This window comes from Aquarana catesbeiana, linkage group LG03, assembly GCF_042186555.1.
Source record: "Aquarana catesbeiana isolate 2022-GZ linkage group LG03, ASM4218655v1, whole genome shotgun sequence".
Lineage (NCBI taxonomy): Eukaryota > Metazoa > Chordata > Amphibia > Anura > Ranidae > Aquarana > Aquarana catesbeiana.
The window spans coordinates 55,014,803-55,034,938 of record NC_133326.1 but is presented as its reverse complement, the minus strand read 5'-3'; the positions used below and the strand labels follow the sequence as shown (position 1 = coordinate 55,034,938).

Below are 20,136 nucleotides of genomic sequence, written 5' to 3'. Positions count from 1 at the left end.
TGGATAGTGCCTGCATCCGATTGGATGTAGGCACGGTTTGGTTGCAAACTTTCCAACCAGCTCCTTTAACAAAAGTCAACTGAAAGATCAACTTTTCTAAAGCAGTTTTTTGTAGTGCCAGTGGGGCAACCCACAGCTCGAATTTCAGCAGATACTGACCCATTTATGTCAGCAGGAGCCAACGCTTTAAACAGGCTGTGGCGCCCATGGTTGTTAGGAGGGGCTCCTAATCTTGTAGCACTGTGATTGGATGCACAATGCTGACATCATTGGGAGCCTGTCCTACCAGCTCCCGATTCTCAGTAGTTGACTGTAAACTGTAGCCCAATCACAGTTCTGGTGATGAAGCGCAAACCAGAACAAGACTGCGATGAAAATATGTGGCAACAGGGCATTAAGGCACTGCCGTATATATGCATAATACTGTCATAAAAAGGTTAATAAGTAAAATTTAGCTCGCTTTTCATGCAGGTTACTGTCAATACTAGCAGCCATCTACGATGAGAAAAATATACAAGTCTGTGCTCACATGCAGCTTCATCCACCGACAGCTCACTGGCCAAGATTCCCCCAATTTTGCCAAATGCTGGCATTTGAATGCCATACTTCTCCAGCTCACTCCTCATGTTATCAATCTCTTCCGCTGTAAATACACCAAAAACAATAGAAAGAACAATGAGATATTTTGTTTGCACACATCTTCAAAAATGGATCCTGGTGTAACCAGGAAAAACATTTTTTCTCCTATTATTTTTCAATGCTATAGTTAAATGCCAAATTGTTGCTTAATAGTACATACATTGTAAAAATGTAGGTTACATAAAAATATAGTTTTTTTTTACGTGTTACTTTTTTTGTGTAATGGTGGCTCCAGTACCACTCTATATTTCATATCCCCAGCACCAACCTGAACATAAACATAGCTGCTATGTTAAGTACAGCGGTCTCTCTCATCGCCTACACATTCACCTACTACTGTACTTCAGACACCAATGCTCATACTCCCTGTTCAAGGGGATTTTAGGGTGCTGCTGGATTGCAATTAAAGAGAAAAATAAGACAAACCTTAAAAAAAAATACATATTTTTTTATATGCAACTTCAATGTGTGATGCATACACAATGAAGCTACAACTGAACTTTGAAACATTTAATCTGCAAACGATAATCTATTTCAGTTGGATGCAAAATTTCAAAGCATTATTCATCCGATCAAATTGGGTTTTTATTATTATTATTATAATACAGGTTTTATATAGCACCAACAGTTTGCGCAGCGCTTAACAAAATAAAGGCAGACATTACAGTCACATTACAATTTGCTCCTTAGAACTTACAATCTAAAAATTATTCTGGAATGAAAGGACAAAGTATACAAGTTTACTGCACGTATTTTAGGGAACATTTATTTACAGACATTAAGTACACTATATTGCCAAAAGTATTGGTACGTCTGCCTTTACACGCACATGAACTTGAATGGCATCCCAGTCTTAGTCCGTAGGGTTCAATATTGAGTTGGCCCACCCTTTGTAGCTATAACAGCTTCAACTCTTCTGGGAATGACCTTGCTTTGTGCACTGGTGGAGGGGGACTTGTGGTGTGGGGTTGTTTTTCAGGGGTTGAGCTTGGTCCCTTAGTTCCAGTGAAGGAAACTCTTAAGGCGTTCACATACCAAGGCATTTTGGACAATTTAATTCTCCCAAATTTGTGGGAACAGTTTGGGGATGGCCCCTTCCTGTTCCAATATGACTGCACACCAGTGCACAAAACAAGGTCCATAAAGACATGGATGAGCGAGTTTGGGGTGGAGAAACTTGACTAGCCTGCACAGAGTCCTGACCTCAACCAGATAAACACCTTTGGGATGAATTAGAGTGGAGACTGCGTACCAGGTCTTCAGGTACAACATAAGTGCCTGATCTCACAAATGCGCTTCTGGAAGAATGGTCAAACATTCCCATAGACACACTTCTAAACCTTGTGGACAGCCTTCCCAGAAGAGTTGAAGCTGTTATAGCTGCAAAAGGTGGGACAACTCAATACTGAACTCTACGGACTAAGTCTGGGATGCCATTAAAGTTCATATGCATGTAAAGGCAGGCATCCCAATACTTCTGACAATATAGAGTAGTTCAAGTTCATAAACGAGATTTCAGCTTACAATTAAAAGGATCCAGTATTATCCATTCTTTGTATTTAACTGTTTAATGTTTAAGGGACATTTATTTATATTAGAACCAGTTCATCTATAAAGAGAAACAAATCAACTAACAGTTTATGTCTCCCAAGTGACAAGATGTCAGCAATAACAATGCTCTTGCACTCTCCCAGTTGGGTTTTTAATCAACCCTCATATAAATGTGCACCAACTAGCATTACAGTCTCCTAATAATTTCAAATGTTAAAGTGAAATGTCTACAGCCAGCCATAGATAAGTTGCAGGAAAGAAAATCACTCAATTCTCCCATCAACACAGTCAGTGTTGATGGAAGAATCCCTCCTGTGGACTTATTGTGTTCTCCCAGCAGGGAAGGGGGGTTCAGTCCCTGCCGGGAGAACATTAAAGTTTATATGCGTCTAAAGGCATGCGTCCCAATATAGTGTATATGTATGTCTTAGGACTGACAGAAACACCCAACAGTACTACCTACAAGGTAGATACTAATTGCAGAAATAAATCTTTCATTTATTAAAGCTGAGAGTAATGTGTAGTAATCCTCAGCACTAAGTTAGCAAACCTCTAGTAGTCTGCTAGCCAAGTAAGCCCTATAGTTATTATAACCCCTTCAACTTTAGTACGGACTCATTAACAAAACAACAAAAGGAGGAGACTGCCGAGCAAAATTCACATACATGCATAGAAATACAATCAACATGCACACCTAACAGATAAATACATTTTTATTTAGACACACAAAACAATTCAGTGAATACTGACCTGTAAATTCGACCTTCCCGTACAAGTCCTGGATCTGTGGGGCCAAGCCAAGTTTAAACAGATATAAACTGCGAAAAAATAAAAAAATGAAGTAATCAAGACATGTATCAGAAGAAGAGACCTAGCTACTATCAGCTCCAGGTCTTCTTGAGGAATCAGCAATCCTTACATCTAGTGCAGCCAATAGTGGCAGCTTTTTTATTTATTCCAGTTCCTCTCATGTACTCCAAAATGACTAAAAATTCATAAAATAAAGCCAAGGTAAAAGAGCTATTGAGCGATAGAGCTCACTGGTGTTCTCAGCGACAAATCCCAAATACACTTGTTGCAACAAGGAACAAAATCACAAGAAGAAATTTTTATGGAAAAAATAAATAAATAAAAAGTGATAATTAATAAACAAAGACAATGACCTAGAACTGCCGGCTAATGAGCTGTCAGTTTCTCGCTTAATGAGCGGTGAAAAAGTGGAAAACAGCGGGGCCTTTTACAGGCATGTCGATGATGCATTAAAAGACCATTAGACTTGGGTCTTCCATTTACAAAATCGAAGCCTGTGAAAACATCAGCACAGAGATAAATAACTGTCAATTATTCAAGTAAAGCTACCTATACCGGGGCATATGATTCTTCATTTTCAAATGAATGGACTGGAAAGAAAAATTTCTCACAATTACATAAAGCCAACACAGTACCCAACACTTGGAGAGAACAAAGAATCATTAATTATTATTATAAAGGATTTATATAGTGCCAACAGTTTGAGCAGCCATTTACAATATAAAGGGAAACAATACACCAACAGTACAATTCAATACAAGAGGGTTAGAAGGGCCCTGCTCCTGCGAGCTTACAATCTGAGAGGGAGGGACCGGTAGTGACTGTGATAGATGAACTGGTGAGGGAAGTAGAAGATTTGGTTGTTAGCTGGAGGCAAGATAGGACTCCCTGAAGAAATTAGTTTTCAAAGGATCGCCTAAAAAGAGGACAGAGTAGGAGATAACCAGACAGAGTGGGGTAGTGAGTTCCAGAGGATGGGAGAAATCCTGGAGATGAGCATGGGAGGAGGAGACAAGGGAGCTAGAGAGCAGAAGGTCTTGGGAGGAGCGGTGAGGACGGTTTGGGTGATATTTGGAGAGAAGATTGGTGATGTCTGGCAGCGATAATCATGATAGACTGAAGAGGGGATAGCTTGCGGAGAGGTAGACCAAAGAAGAGGGAGTTACAATAGTCATGGTGAGCGATAGCAAGGGAGTGAATAAGTTGCTTACTGAGGTCAACGGTTAGAAGGGGCGTATTTTGGAGATGTTTCGGAGGTGAAGTCTGCACGATTTGGACAGTGATTGGATTTGGGGCTGAAAGGATAGGTCAGAGGGGGCAGGATAGATCTGTGTGTCGTCAGCATAGAGGTGGTACTGGAAGCCATGGGGGTTTATTAACAGACCAAGGGAGGAGGTGTAAATGGAGAAGAGAAGGGCACGGAGGATAGAACCTTAAGGTACTCCTACAGAAAGAGGAAGTGGAGAGGAGGAAATAGAGTTATAGTTCACACTGAAGAAGCGCCGTGATAGGTAGGAGGAGAGCCAGGAGAGAGCAGCGTCATAAAGGCCAAGAGAGTGGAGTTTTTTGAGGAGGGGATGGTCAACAGATAAACACTGGCCAGGCACAGTGTTATCCCTTTGATCTCCCTAGATGATGTTTAACCCCTTCCTAGCCAGTGTCTGTAGTACAGTGACAGTGCATATTGTTAGCACTGATCACTGTATTCGTGTCACTGGTTCCCACAAAGCGTCAAAAGTGTCAGTGTCCGATTGTTCGCCGCAATATCATGGTCGCGCTATAAGTCGCTAATCGCTGCCATTACTAGTATAACAAAAAAATACATATAAAAATTCCATAAATATATCCCATTGTTTGCAGATGCTATAATGTTAATGTAAACCAATCAATATATGTTTATTGGGATTTTTTTTTACCAAAAACATTTAGCAGAATACATATTGGCCTAAATTTATTAGGAATTTTTTTTTTTTTAAATTACTGGATGTTTTATAACAGAAAGTAAAAAATATATACCATATATACCTGAGTATAAGCCGACCCGAATATAAGCCGAGGCACCTAATTTTACCACAAAAAAACTAGGAAAACTTATTGACTTGAGTATAAGACTAGGGTGAGAAATGCGCAGCTACTGTAAGTGGAAAAGAGGGTCAACAATGCCCATTTGCAGCCTCACTGTGCCCATTTGCAGCCATAGGTTCCCTGAACTTCAAACTCGGTAGTTAAGGGTTCCTAGATGCCCCCTAGCTGCAGCCAAAATTTGGGGTCTCTGGACCCAAAGGGTTCCGAAATGACATTGCTGCAGATGGACACAATTGACCGACTTTGGGGCCCCGTATCTCGGGGCCACTTGGTGCTAGGAACCCCAAATTGTATATGTTGTAGTGCTAGTTCCACTGGGTTTGCACACCAAATTTGGGGCTCCTAGCACCAAGTGGCCCCGAGATACGGGGCCCCAAATTTGGTTTGGAAAATGTCATTCTCTGCTGCAGAAAAGTGCTTGACTTGAGTATAAGTCGAGGGGGGCATTTTCAGCACAAAAAAATGTGCTGAAAAACTCGGCTTATACTTGAGTATATACGGTATATTTATTTTTTTTCAAAATTGTCAGCTTTTTTTTTTTTTCGTTTATAGCGCAAAAAAAATAAAAAAATAAAAATGCAGTGGTGATGACACACCACCAAAAGAAAGCTCTATTTGAGGGGAAAAAAATGACATACTTTTTTCAGGTACAGCGTAGCATGACCGTGCAATTGTCAGTTAAAATAAGGCCGTGCCGTATCGGTGGACTGGTCATGAAGAGGGGGGTAAATCTTCCGGAGGTCAAGTGGTTAAAGTAAGAAAAGAAGTATAGCTTGGGTGTTTGATAGGGCGGGGAGTTAATGCATTATCTTGGAGTTGGAAGGCTCAAACATATTCTGCTGCTAATGCAGTCATGTTTCTCTTTTCATCTGGAGGTCCTCCTAGTTTTTCCTAGTCAGAGATTAGCTGTATGAGATACCTGATCTATGTTATTCTGTTTCCCCACAGATTAATTACCCTTATGACACCACTTTACAATCTACCAATTTAAAGATGAACCTAAGGCAACACTTTTTTTAGCTTTTGGCAACATGGGAAGAAGCCCGTCATTTCCTAAGTGACCACATATGAAGTCAGAAGGATCTTCCCAACAGCAGCAGTTAAAAAAACAAGGGTTCTAACCCTTCCTTGAAACCATTAATATAAGGAACATGGGGGCTGCCATTGCTGAATTCCTACGAAATGTACCAATTACCTTGCTATTCTACTGTCCCAATGGCTTTAATCCTACATCTACTGACCCAGTGCAAATATGCAGAGAAGACTATTTCTGTCTCAGGAAGTAAAATAAATACCTTTACAAAGACCCATAAGCCAACTTTCAACTAAAAATGTATTTGGGCTATAATAAAAGTCATTGAATTAGCTCTAGAAGACTTTATAATGCTTGGGTGACTAGAATATCTTATAAGGCTGAGATATAATCTGAGTTGCAGACAAAGAGCTGCCACTCCTTGTGAGAACCTCGCAAAAGCAAACAAGTCAAAACACGATCTGTAGTAAAGAAGCACATAGAGATACTGATATTTTGCCAGTAGCTGAGATTTATTCCATTTGTCTTTTTGGAAACAGGCTTAGATCCGCTTAATGAGCCTTTTAACTAGACCATACAAGCAGTAAGAGAAGTCATGACCTTATTAAAGCGATTGTAAACCCTCACCTTGTAAAACAACCCAATCAGTTTAAACTAGAAATGAAAGGCAAAACATTTGTGTATGGATAAAAAAAAAAAAAAAATTATTATATATATATATATATATATATATATATATATATATATATATATATATACACACATACACACACACACACCTTTTTTCTCTTTTTTATATGCGATCACACCCTCTGTTCTCGGCTGCATAGGAGCTGGAGGAGGAGGAGAAACAGCAGTACACTGATCTCCCCAGTGAATGGCTGTGCAGGGGGAGGGGGTGAATGAGCATAAGCCTGATCATTGGAGAGCACTCTAAGTTCACAGAACAGCTAGATAACTGACCACGGTGTGTTCTCATGCCTAGTGTAGTACGTTTTTAAAAGGAAAACAGAGGTACTGGAACACCAGGGATTTCACACAAAGGAAGAAATACAAAGAGAACAGGATACTTTCTCATACAAGTATAGTAGAGCAATATGTTCAGTCTTACCCCAGCTTAACTGCTGTATTCAAGATTCAAAAACTGGAGACCAGTGCTCAGGCTGGGGCGTTCATCTCCCAAAGCATAAGTCCACAATGTATAAAGCCGGCCACTCGGTGCACTCTTGATTTAAAAAAATCCTTTATTGGCTACATGTAAAATGGCACAGCATCAAAAATGCAATGCGTTTTGGCTTATGCATCCTGCCTCATATATATGTTATGAGGAAGGCTGAAAAAGATGAAACGAGTTTCATTTTTGATGCAGTCGTTTTATGTTTAGCCAATAAAGGATTTCTTTATCAAGAGTACACCGAGTGGCCGGCTTTATACTGTGGGGGTTATTTACTAAAGCTGCAGAATGCAAAATCTGGTGCAGCTCTGCATCGAATCCAATCAGCTTCCAGGTTTTATTGCCAAAGCTTAATTGAACAAGCTGAAGTTAAAAGCTGATTGGTTACAATGCAAAGTTGAACCAGATTTTGAGCCCACCAGTTTTAGTAAATCTTGCCCATTATGTACATGGTACAGCAGGCACATATCAGGAATATGAAATGTTGAGTCTACATATTCTTTAACCCCTGCACATAACAGGGAACATTACAGAATACAGCATTCATGCAATCTGCATAAAGCAGATAAAAGGCAGTAAATCTCCCACCAAAGCTGTTGACTGCCCGGCCACAATCCATGTCTGGACAAATCATCATACGTTTTTGCTGGCCTTACCTCCTGAAATCTACATTTGCAACCTCCTGGCAAAATGCAAAGAGCTGCTTGAGGGTTACAGGGAGATATATAGCTAGCCAATCAGTGGTGCCACTTTAAGAGCAGCTTACAAATTCATTACAGGGCTGTGGACAAGAGGAGAAAGTTACAGATCTGTCCACTCTGTGGTCCAAGACACACGCCACTACTTCTGCCTATAGCAGTGGTCTCCAAACTGCGGCCCTTTGCTTGCCTTTATCCGACCTTTGAGGAACTTCTCCTTCCACTGATGCAAGACACTATTCCTCCCACTGACACCAACAATGAGGTATAATTCCGGTTACTGACATCAAAAACAGGGCACTATTTCTCCCACTGACACTGACGATGGGGCACTATTCCTCCCACTGACAACAATCATTGGGGCACTATTCCTCCCACTGACACCGATGATGGGGCACCATTTCTCCTACTTACACCGATGATGGGGCACTATTCCTCCCACTGACACCAATCATTGGGGCACTATTCCTCCCACTGACACCGATGATGGGGCACTATTCCTCCCACTGACACTGATGATGGGGCACTATTCCTCCCACTGACACCGATGATGGGGCACTATTCCTCCCACTGACACCAATCATTGGGGCACTATTCCTCCCACTGACACCGATGATGGGGCACTATTCCTCCCACTGACACTGATGATGGGGCACTATTCCTCCCACTGACACCGATGATGGGGCACTATTCCTCCCACTGACACCAATCATTGGGGCACTATTCCTCCCACTGACACCGATGATGGGGCACTATTCCTCCCACTGACACTGATGATGGGGCACTATTCCTCCCACTGACACTGATGATGGGGCACTATTCCTCCCACTGACACCGATGATGGGGTAGTATTCCTCCCACTGACACCGATGATGGGGCACTATTCCTCTCACTGACACCGATGATGGGGCACTATTCCTCCCACTGACACCGATGATGGGGCACTTTTCTTCCCATTGACACCAACGAAGAGGCATTGTTCCTCCCGTTGTACCAACGATGGTGCACTATTCCTCCCCCTATTGCCAAATATGAACTATTTACTCACTGTCGCCAAGACTTTCACATTCCGGCCCCCCATCAAGTCTAAAGGACAGTAAACTGGCCCTTTGTTTAGAAAGTTTGGAGACTCCTGTCCTACAGCATTGAATTGCTAGGAGTTAGTTTTTGGCAAAGAATTTCAGTTCTTGCATGAATAGTCAATAAAGCCAAGTAGCACAAGAATCGAGGGGGGGGGGGGGGGGGGTGAATGATGGAGAAGGAATAGAAATATTTTAGCAACATCCACATCCATTCAATATATTTATTTAAAAAAAGACACACATAATCACTCCCCCAAAAATAAGATGTACGTTAAGGTAATGCAATAATTCTTACCTCAAGGCATGGATGCAATATATACAACGAGGCATATTCTTCCGATCGTAGATGTCTGTAGTCTCCGGATAAAATATCTACATAACAGTTTACAATAAGATCAATTAACTGGGAGGCAAAACATACAAGCCAAACCGATTCCTTAACATACTATCCTAGCATACCTTTGGAAGGCCAATCTCGGACATCGCATTGAGCCATTGAATCACATTGTCTGTGTGTCGGAAGTGAAGACCAGTAGCCTGCAGCAAAAGAAAACGCAGACTTAGGAACACAATCACATTCCACTATGGGGACCTGGTTTAATAGCTGACTGACAAAGAACTTATGAATGGATATTATAAATACATCTGACCAAGCTGAGGAAGTAAATCATATTTTATAGTTACTACTGTGAAAAGGAATTTACCATCGTAATTTTTTTTGCCATTTTCAGACTAATCAAACAGTCACATTTAGGATGTGGCCAAAGCTCTTTCAAGGTGAAAACTTAAATCTTCAAAGGATATGTTTAGCTAAATAGTAATAGTAATATTCGTGCAAAGTGGGAACACTTTAGGCAGCATTTGTAGATTCAAATGACCTCACCACCAAAATATGCCATAAATATCTTCTAACTTCTGAGAGCCTTTTACTCAGATGTAAACAGATGTCTGCTGAATATTGGTGCATCCATTAAAGTGGTTGTATACCTCAGACATGAAATATGTACAAAGCATATCCCTCTATAGTGTGTACTTGTCTCAATTAAGAGCACTAAGTGTCATTTCTGTCTGCTGCTTCCTCCCTCTGCTATCAGCATCGATCACTTCTGAAAGTTTTCCTGACACCAAGAGAAAAATGGTGACAGGGGCGAGACCTCCAGCTGATTGACAGCCTCAGCTCTGTGCCTGTGTGCTGTGTGGATGGGGGTGTGTCCCTTCCCTCCAATCAGCTCTCTGAGCTCTGAATTGTGTAACTTCAGCTCTCCATCCCCTTTTTTCTGAAGTCTCAGACAAGCTTTAAAATTCAGCACTTTGAACGGATGAAGAGCTACAGATAGACAGGTACAACTTATGTAGGAGGATTTGTTTCATCTCTGTGTATCACCTGAAGCCACTTACATAGTTACATAGTTAGTAAGGTTGAATAAAGACACCAGTCCATCCAGTTCAACCTGAGTGAGTGTGGGCGCGTGTCTACAATTGTACCTATATACATCGTGTCTCATTAGGATGCTCATCTATTATTATTATTTATTTAAGGTACCCATATAACGCTGTCAATTTACGCAGTGCTCCACACATACATCACATCGGTCCCTACCCTCAAGGAGCCCACAATCCAAGATCCCCAACTCACATTCATATACTAGGGCCAATTTTTTTTTTTTTTGGACAGAAGCCAATTAACCTACCAGCATGTCTTTGGAGTGTGGGAGGAAATCCACGCAGGCACAGGGAGAACATGCAAACTCCAGGCAGGTAGTGTTGTGGTTGGGATTCGAACCAGCGACCCTTTTTACTGCTAGCCAAGAGTGCTATCCACTACACAACTGTGCTGCCACTGGGCAAATGTAAGGGTTTACAACCACTTTAAGTTCCACTGTCATATGTTATCCCAAAACATGTTTGGACGGGGCATCCTTTTATTTGTATGCAAAAGGGCAATCTAATACTTTCATACTGTCCTACCACACTAGTAACACTTCCAAACCTATTTTTAATATGTTATCACATGACAAAAAACATTTGGTCATCTAACGCACCCATTTATTATCACAGTAGGTAAACAGTGATCACCTTCACAAAATACTATTCTTCCATTACAGGGCCATTCTCTGTGCAGATATTCGAAAAATGTATGCGATACGTCCCCCAGTATCAGAACACTTACACGATATCTGGTCTGTTCACGATCATAGATCTTCTTCAGTGACACAACTTTTGGGCTAAAGAAGTTTCCGAGTTTTGCAAGGTAGATTCCATTTCTGAGGCCTTCTTCTAGCTCTGTAGTAGCAGGTAGGTCCTCCATCAAGCAGGCTTCCATCCATCTGCAAGACATGACCAGAAATCCATAAGAATACAATTATGAAAAAATATTAAAAAAAAAAAAAAAATAGGTGATCCTATTAGTTTGAATTTAAAAGCATTTTTAGAATAAAGCAACATACAAGATGGAACCAACCAATTACTAGTTCCGCAACATATACTGATCATATATTAGTGTTCATTTTTGTTCTGTACAGTTGTGTACTTACCTGCTTTGCTATTCAGATCCAGACATTTCAAAAGTCTTTTACCTTGTTCAGCTTTCACCTATCTTCCCAGTGCCTAGTGAACCCATTACTAAAATCTATACGACCCAGACCCAACTATGAAAGGGAGGGAAGGAATTTGCTGGAGGACACTGAATAAGGTAAATATTAATTTCACAGTCTCCATCAACTAAAAGGGAAACCGCAGATTAGGTGGAGGTGATGTAGGAAAGGTATATCATTCTATATCTAAGTCAATTAACTCTTCGAGCATAAGTATATATCTATACACACACTTGCTAAAAGTATTGGGACACCTGCCTTTACATGCACATGAACTTTAATGGCATCCCAGTCTTAGTCTGTAGGGTTCAATATTGAGTTGGCCCACCCTTTGCAGCTATAACAGCTTCAACTCTTCTGGGAAGACTGTCCACAAGGTTTAAGAGAGTGTGTCCATGGGAATGTTTGACCATTCTTCCCTTGTGGACAGCATTTCCAGAAGAGTTGAAGCTGTTATAGCTGCAAAGGGTTGGCCAACTCAATATTGAACCCTACGGATTAAGATTGGGATGCCATTAAAGTTCATGTGCGTGTAAAGGCAGGTGTCTATCGAACACATATATATATATATATATATATATATATATATATATATATATATATATATATATATATATATATATATATATATATATATATATATATATATATATATATATATATATATATATATATATACACACACACACACATACACACACATATACATACATAATACATACATATATACACACACACACACACGTATATATATTTGATCTCCCTTCTAGACTGTAAGCTCTAACAAGTAGGACCCTCTGATTCCTCCCATATTGAATTGTATTGTAACTGTACTGTCTGCCCTCATGTTGTAAAGTGCTGCGCAAACTGTTGGCGCTATATAAATTCAGTATAATAATATTAATAACATGTATACACTAGTTGGGTCAAATGGACCGCTTGGTTTGGTCACAGAGATGAGACAATTCAAAAGGAGCAGGAAGAAAAATGTTGTGAATATACAAGTTTTTAACAGTGTATGTGATTTTCATTTGGTAAAGTCCATTCATTCCAAAATTGATCGTTAAAGCAAGTTAAATCTTGAACTAAATGTACCTTGAATTTTTGTTCAAAATTTTACTAGTGTATACCCAGCTTTAAATAAGACAATCCAATACAATTTTAGCATTGGTATAACCATACAGATGCTTCAAATTTCTAATACAAAAAAAACTCCTGGCAGCTTGGCTTTTGTCTTAATAATAAAAAGATTTTCACAGGTGCAAGCTATTTATAGATGACCTGCACTGCCATGGTTCTATATTTAGCTTTCAAGGTATTGGCCTTTTTCTGCAGCCTAGCGATGGAGTAAATAAAGTCTGAAAGTGTTTTTATAAGTTTCGTTACAAACCTAAGGAGTGGCACCATAAAGAGACTCAATCCCGGCTTCACAACTATACAATTGGTAAAACGATCATAAAAATAACACATAAAATATTTTTATTAAATACGAACCCAATCAGCAAAGATAACGATAACTGCAGTCCCTTTTAAGTATACTTAAAGCGGAGCTTCACCCAAAAGGGGAACCTCTGCTTGTCTGCACCCCCCCCCCCCCCACTGTCACATGTGGCACCTTTTGGGAGGGAGTTGGTACCTGGTTTTGACAGGTACCCATTCCCAGTTGCGGCTCAGTTCTCCGCTGGAAACTGAGCCAGACCTTGGGCCCCCGCTCCTTCCCCCCCAGCCGGCCCATTCACAAAGCGCAGTGCGCATGCACAGTAGGGGTCAGCTGTGAAGCTGCAAGGCTTCACTGCCAATATCCCTTAGGCAAGATGGTGGTGCCAGCACCCTATTGGCTTGGGTGAGAACACTGCTGGATTCCTGGAAAGGTAAGTGCCCTAATTTTGAAAGCCAGCAGCTTCAGTATTTGTAGCTGCTGACTTTTTCTGAAGAAGCCTGGAGCTCTATAATGGCTACACTAAAAATTAGGCCACCTGGTTTTACAGATTTCCATTGTACCATAAAATTAGGTATTTTTTTCATGGATATAAACAACTTAGATTACATGCTGAGACTATAGAGTGACCTCACACAGAGGAAAATGTGCATATTCCTCCAAAAGAACATGAGAGTTGGAGGTCTAGTGATAATATAAAGTCTTAAATAAAAAATACTTTTTTTTTTTTTTCCAATAATAGATTTCTAGTATGTGTCATTGTTGCACAATATACATTACTTTAACAGGTTATTTCACATTTCACAGCTACAATCTGGATGTGCAATGCTTTTAAAATACACCCATTACTGGACCACCACAAGGTTTTTTAGAGAATCTCTCAAAATCATTATTATGAAGACCAACAAGCTATGAATACAAATCCTGCTGAAGAGCACAACTGACCAGAGATCATTAAAAACAATACTCCAAAACATTCCCCACATCACTCTTAAATTATAAGAAATTGGAAAGACCATAACACATCTGCATTTCCATCAAGAGAAGGCCATCTACAAGGATTCCAGACAGCTTACACAGCAAGATGATGGTGGTATCCATGCATAGGGCAACTATACCCTGGACACTTGGCTTCATATTTGTCACCAGAAGAAAACCACTGCGGAAAGAAAGCCTACAAAAGATACATCCCAACTAAAATTTGCCAAAAAGGTATGTGGTGGATACAAAAAGAACAAACATACAGGGTAATTCTAGAGGCAAATCTGCTTCGGTCTACTGTAAGGCACACCTTACAGTAGAAAAAACCCTAAATACATACACAAAGCTATATTGGGAAGGTTAAAGAAATAGGATGCTTCAGAATAGCCCATTCAAGCCCAAACTTCTTTTGACAACAAAAAAAGCACCTTTGATTGTTAAAACGGGTAAGACAGAGCATACAGATTGACGTAGAACAAAATACAAAATGCTTGAATTACACACAAGAAACAGGGAAAGAAAAACAAAACCATAGTCTGTCAGTACGTTTAATTACATACTAGACAGTAATCGCAAATAGCAGCAGGTTTAAAAGGGGAAAAAAGACTCGTAGGTAGTATACAACACCCCCTCCCTCCAAAAACTTTTAGGTAGTGGTCCAAGGGACCCACATTGTCATATTTCCACTGACAACCCGTTTATAGAAGTTATTCTATACATGGACAGGGCAGTGTCTATCAAAGCTTCCCAGGAGGAAAGAGAAGGGTTGAATGTGAGATAGATTTCAGGAGAATCTCTTTAGCATAAAAGAGGAGATAGGATAACAACAGTTTTATATGATGGGAACGCTCCGCATCATCATGAACCCCCAATAGTGTCAATTCAGGTGTAACTGGGAGGGACAACTGCAGCCTAAGATTTATTTCGCTGAAAACCTCTGACCAAAACAATGTTATAATCGGGCATTCCCAAAACATATGGAAGAATGTCCACCACCTGTGTCCCACACTTAGGGCATAAGGGATCCTGATCTGGGAAAATACAATGCAGCTTCTGGGGAATGTAGTAAATTCTATGCAGGAATTTTACCTGAATAAGCTTATCCCTAAAGGAGATGACTAACTTAGGACCGTGCTCTAAACAGTAATCCCAGTCCTCTGTCCAGTGATGGTATGTCTCTATGCCACACGTTCCACAGCTCGTCCATCTTAGGGGAGTCAGTGCCCAGAAGTGCAGCATATAAGGTTGATAAAGGCTTGTCTAAATCCCCGGGGGACACAAGTTCCTCAATAGGACCAGCCTGGAGGAGTGGCGGCTGGGGAAACTGTGCTCTAGCGGCATGTCACAGCTGTAGGTACCAAAACCGCATCCATTGGGGTAACTGAAATTTGTGAAATAGGTCATTAACCAGAAGTAAGACACCCTGAGACATAACATCCCCCAGGGTGACGATACTACGTTTGGCCCAGACCTGAGGATCCGGCAGCGTGCGGAACTGTGGCAAATTGGGATTACCCCAAAGTGGGTGGGCCGGAGACCACTAGTTAGGATGCAGGAACCTCAGTCTAGCAGTCACCCACACCCTCCAAGTAGCCCGCGTTGGGCCGGGTACCTCCGTGTACGCCCTCAGCCCCTATATACAAAATTCCGTAGATCAGCCAGTGAGCCTAAGCTAACTGCCTCCAAACAGGTGGCCGCACTTGACCTAGAGCCCACAAACCACCACTGGACTGTCACCAGCATTGCAGCCCAGTAGTAGACCCTGAAGTTTGGCAGAGTCAATCCTCCCAGGTGGGCCGGAAGCACAGGGTAGATGCCAGTGCCAGTAGAGGGACCCCGCCATGCTAGAGAAAGGACCCCACTTATTGTTCGATTTCTTTAAACAGTGAGACCAGGATCCATATCAGACAGTTTCGGAAGACAAGCCCAAAACTTCAGTCCAATTGAAAATCAGAGGCAATATTTGAAAAGTTGCTGTGCAACAGTCATTCCTGTCCAAACCGAAAGAGCAATTCTGCCAAAAAGAATGGCCAAAAATAGCTTGATCTAGATATACAAAGTAGGTAGAGACTAATCACAAAAGATCTGCCATTACTGCAGCCAAAATATTGAGCTGAGATGAATCCAAACAAAATAACGTCTTTTTTTAGATTTAGTTTTGTGTCACAACAAAAAAAGTAAAAAAATATTTTTAAAAAATTGTACCCTTAACCTGTTGGCGCCAAGCGCACGCAAATATGCGGCCTCGTCTTGGCACCGAGCAGTCACATATTTGTGCGTTCCTGGACCAGCGGCTAAAGGAAACCTCCTGACTGCTGCTTGCGATTGGGAGTTTTACGATCATGTGATCGCCAATCATGGCGGTCACATGGCCAAAAGCCCCACCCCAGCCTCCTGACTTTCTAAAGCCCTCAAAGTGGCAGCGGGAGCCGGCGCCATGGGATTGTTGTATTTAGATGATATTTGCTTATCATGAAATTCAATTTCATGATAAGCAAATATCATCTAAATACAACAATCGTGTATTCTTCCATGGATCTTGTTGTGCTGTGTATTTCTTCCAAATCTATGTAGTAATCCAGGAGCTTCCTGTAATAAAGACCGGTCACTGCTGCTCTCTCTCCTTGTGCAGGGTGACTGGTCTGGCCTCCGCCCCCTCCTGAAGAAGTTTTCTGTAGTGTGTGGAACCTGCTGGGCCCATTTCACAACTCTGCTCTCTGCAGAGGCTATGTACAGCATAGTGATGATGTCACCACTATTTTTAGAAGTTATGTCTGGGTTTTTAACCACATTGGGTGCACACAAAAGTAGATTTATATACTTCGTTACTATTGAGGAATATATTTTAAACGCTTTCTTACCGGCCACAGTATATATACGATTATATGTCGCTTGAATTACATCATGGTTGAGGCTACAATCATATAATTTTTTTCAAGCCGACGACTCTCTTTTATGTAAAAGTAATCCGAGCGGCTGGGCAGCTGTTGGAATACTTTTAGGAGGTGGTGGAAGGGAGTCCCACCCCCCTCCTGCCACCGCCTTTACTGTGCTCTACCGAGTAATTGGGAAGCCCAGTAATGATGTGGCCGGTGGCATCCAGCTCCGGCCTCACAGTGAAAGGAACTAAAGTTATTCCTCCCACTGTGATGTCAGAACCTGGAAGCTATTACTATTTTCTCAGTTTCGGTTCTGATTCTTTGTTTACTGGCCGCATGGTGGCCAGTGAAGCAGCCGATCCAACTGATCTGTGTCTGATCGGCTGCACTGGAGCCCAAAGGAGAGATGGGGGTCTAATAGACCTCTGATCTCCCCTTAAACAGTACCTGTCACTGCTATTGTGGTCACAAAGGATGTTTACATTCCTTTTGACAGCAATAAAAGTGATCAAAAATGTTTTTCTAAAGAAACAGTGTAAAAAAAATAAAAATAAAATAATAGTAAAAAAATGTTTTTTTTTTTTTTTTGAGTGCCCTGTCCCCTCCCGTGGTCACACGCAGTAGCCAACGCACACATCGGTCCCAAACACATATGTAAACAGTGATCGCACCACACGTGAGGTATCGCCGTGATCTTCAGAGCGGGAGCAATAACTCTAGCACCAGACCTCCTGTGTAAATCTAAACTGGGAGCCTGTAAAGGCATTTAAAGCATCACCAACGGATAATTTAAAGTACCGTAGTTTGTCACCATTCCATGAGCAATTTTACAGTGTGACATGTTTGGTTTCTATTTACTAGGTGGAACATCATCTTTTATATTTTACCCAAAAAATTGGTATTATATTGTGTTTGTGTTCTCTAAAATTTATTAATATTTTTTCCAAAAAAAAATTGCAAGAAAACGCTGCGCAAATACTGTGTGACATAAAAAATTGCAACACCCGTTTTATTCTCTAGGGCCTTTGCTTAAAAAATATATATGTTTAGGGGGTTCTAAGTAATTTTCTAGCAAAAAAAAAAAGGAATGTAGGAAAGAAGTGTCAGAATAGGCTTGGGAAGCAAGTCGTTAATGAAGTATATTGTACAAACAGAACTATAAAATAGTATTAATCTGAATGTGTCTCTGGGTATACGCTTTTTAATATACACTGAATAAATACATATGTTGTTCTTAGGTATATTTTTTTTTTTTTTTTTTGCTTTAAGCATAGTTTAACCAAAAAACATGTGAACCCCATGAAATCAGCCAGCAATTACCCTGTATTTGTGGCTTACAGCTATGACACTAATAGCCAACTAAATAGTAACTGAAATGCAAGGAAGGGATGAGTGACTAATGTCAAACAATATGACATGTTACTCACTCATCAAAACTGGCAAGCTTCTGGGCCTTCATGAGTCAAAAAAAAAAAAAGAAAAAAAAAAAAACAATAAAAGGATGAAAAAAAAATTTTTTTTTTCAATTCCGTAGAAGACCTCCAGGCTATCTATTTGACGGATAAAAGGAACAAAATCCGCTAAGGGAGACATAAAATGCAAACATTCTACATGCAGCTCTTTCAAATCTTCATGTAGTGGAACAAATGCTGCCTGTAATTTGTATGGTGGAGGTGGCCAAAATGCAGATTATAAAAGTAAAAACTGTGGGGATCATCACCTGACCTTCTGAGAAATCAATGTATCCAACTTCACATACCTGCCAAGACTGAGAAAGAAGAACTTTGGAATTAGCCAAATCACAATACTATTACTGTATTATCTACTATGAATACATCTTTGAAAATCTGTCTAGGTCCTAATAAAGGAAATATATTTCCCCTACAAACTCATCAACCAAATTATTTGTCAGTGAATTCCAAATGGATTGTCTTGCAGCAAAGCTCAGGAGAGTAAGTCAGCAAAAGGACTGTGCGGGGTAAAGCTAGCCTACTATGGAACAAAGAAAGTATACTAAATTAGTTGAAAAAAAACTATATTATAATAATATTTTATATATATATATATATATATATATATATATATATATATATATATATATATATATATATATATATATATATATATATATATATATATATATATATATATATATATATATATATATATTTATTTATTATATATTATATATACACACACATATATATATACTCAAGTATAAGTCGATCTGAGTGTAAGTCGAGGCCCTAATTTACCACAAAAAAATGGGAAAAACGTATTGACCCGAGTATAAGACAAGGGTGAGAAATGCACAGCTACTGTAAGTGGAAAAGAGGGTCAACAATGCCCATTTGCAGCCTCACTGTGCCCATTTGCAGCCATAGGTCCCCCGAACTTCAAACTCAGTAGTTAAGGGTTCCTAGATGCCCCCTAGCTGCAGCCAAAATTTAGGGTCTCTGAACCCAAAGGGTCCCGAAATGACATTGCAGCAGATGGACACAGTTGACCGATTTTGTCGGCCCCGTATCTCGGGGCCACTTAGTGCTAAGAACCCCAAATTTGGTGTGCAAACCCAGTGGAACTAGCACCATAAAATGTCCAAAGCTGGGGTTTCTAGCACTAAGTGGCCCCGAGATACAGGGCCCCAAAAATCGGTTCAGAAAATGTCAAGCACTTTTCTGCAGCAGAGAATGACATTTTCTGAACCGGTTTTGGGGCCCCGTTTCTCGGGGCCACTTGTTGCTAGGAACCCCAGCTTTGGATATGTTATGGTTCCACTGGGTTTGAACACCAAATTTGGGGTTCCTAGCACCAAAGTGGCCCTGAGATACGGGGCCCCAAAGTCGGTTCGGAAAATGAAATTTTTTGCTGCAGAAAAGTGCTTGACTCGAGTATAAGTCGAGGGGGGGCACTTTCAGCACAAAAAAATGTGCTGAAAAACTCAACTTATACTCGAGTATATATATATATATATATATATATATATATACACACACACACACACACACACACACATACACAGTGGCTTGCGAAAGTATTCGGCCCCCTTGAACTTTTCAACCTTTTGCCACATTTCAGGCTTCAAACATAAAGATATAAAATTTTTATTTTTTGTGAAGAATCACCAAGTGGGACACAATTGTGAAATTGGATCTATTGGATATTTTAAACT

At 40.5% G+C, this 20,136-nt stretch overlaps 1 protein-coding gene across 1 annotated transcript in view; it reads right to left on the bottom strand.

Moving 5' to 3' along the window:
* IQGAP1 (IQ motif containing GTPase activating protein 1) overlaps positions 1-20,136 on the bottom strand; it is a 256,627-nt gene that overhangs the window by 120,095 nt on the left and 116,396 nt on the right. Inside the window, exons 3-7 of the mRNA XM_073618560.1 lie at positions 11,243-11,399; positions 9,532-9,609; positions 9,368-9,444; positions 2,941-3,008; positions 530-643 (exon numbers count right to left, since the gene is read on the bottom strand). Of these exons, the coding sequence (XP_073474661.1) occupies positions 530-643; positions 2,941-3,008; positions 9,368-9,444; positions 9,532-9,609; positions 11,243-11,399 (494 nt within the window). The remainder of the gene's footprint in view (positions 1-529; positions 644-2,940; positions 3,009-9,367; positions 9,445-9,531; positions 9,610-11,242; positions 11,400-20,136) is intronic.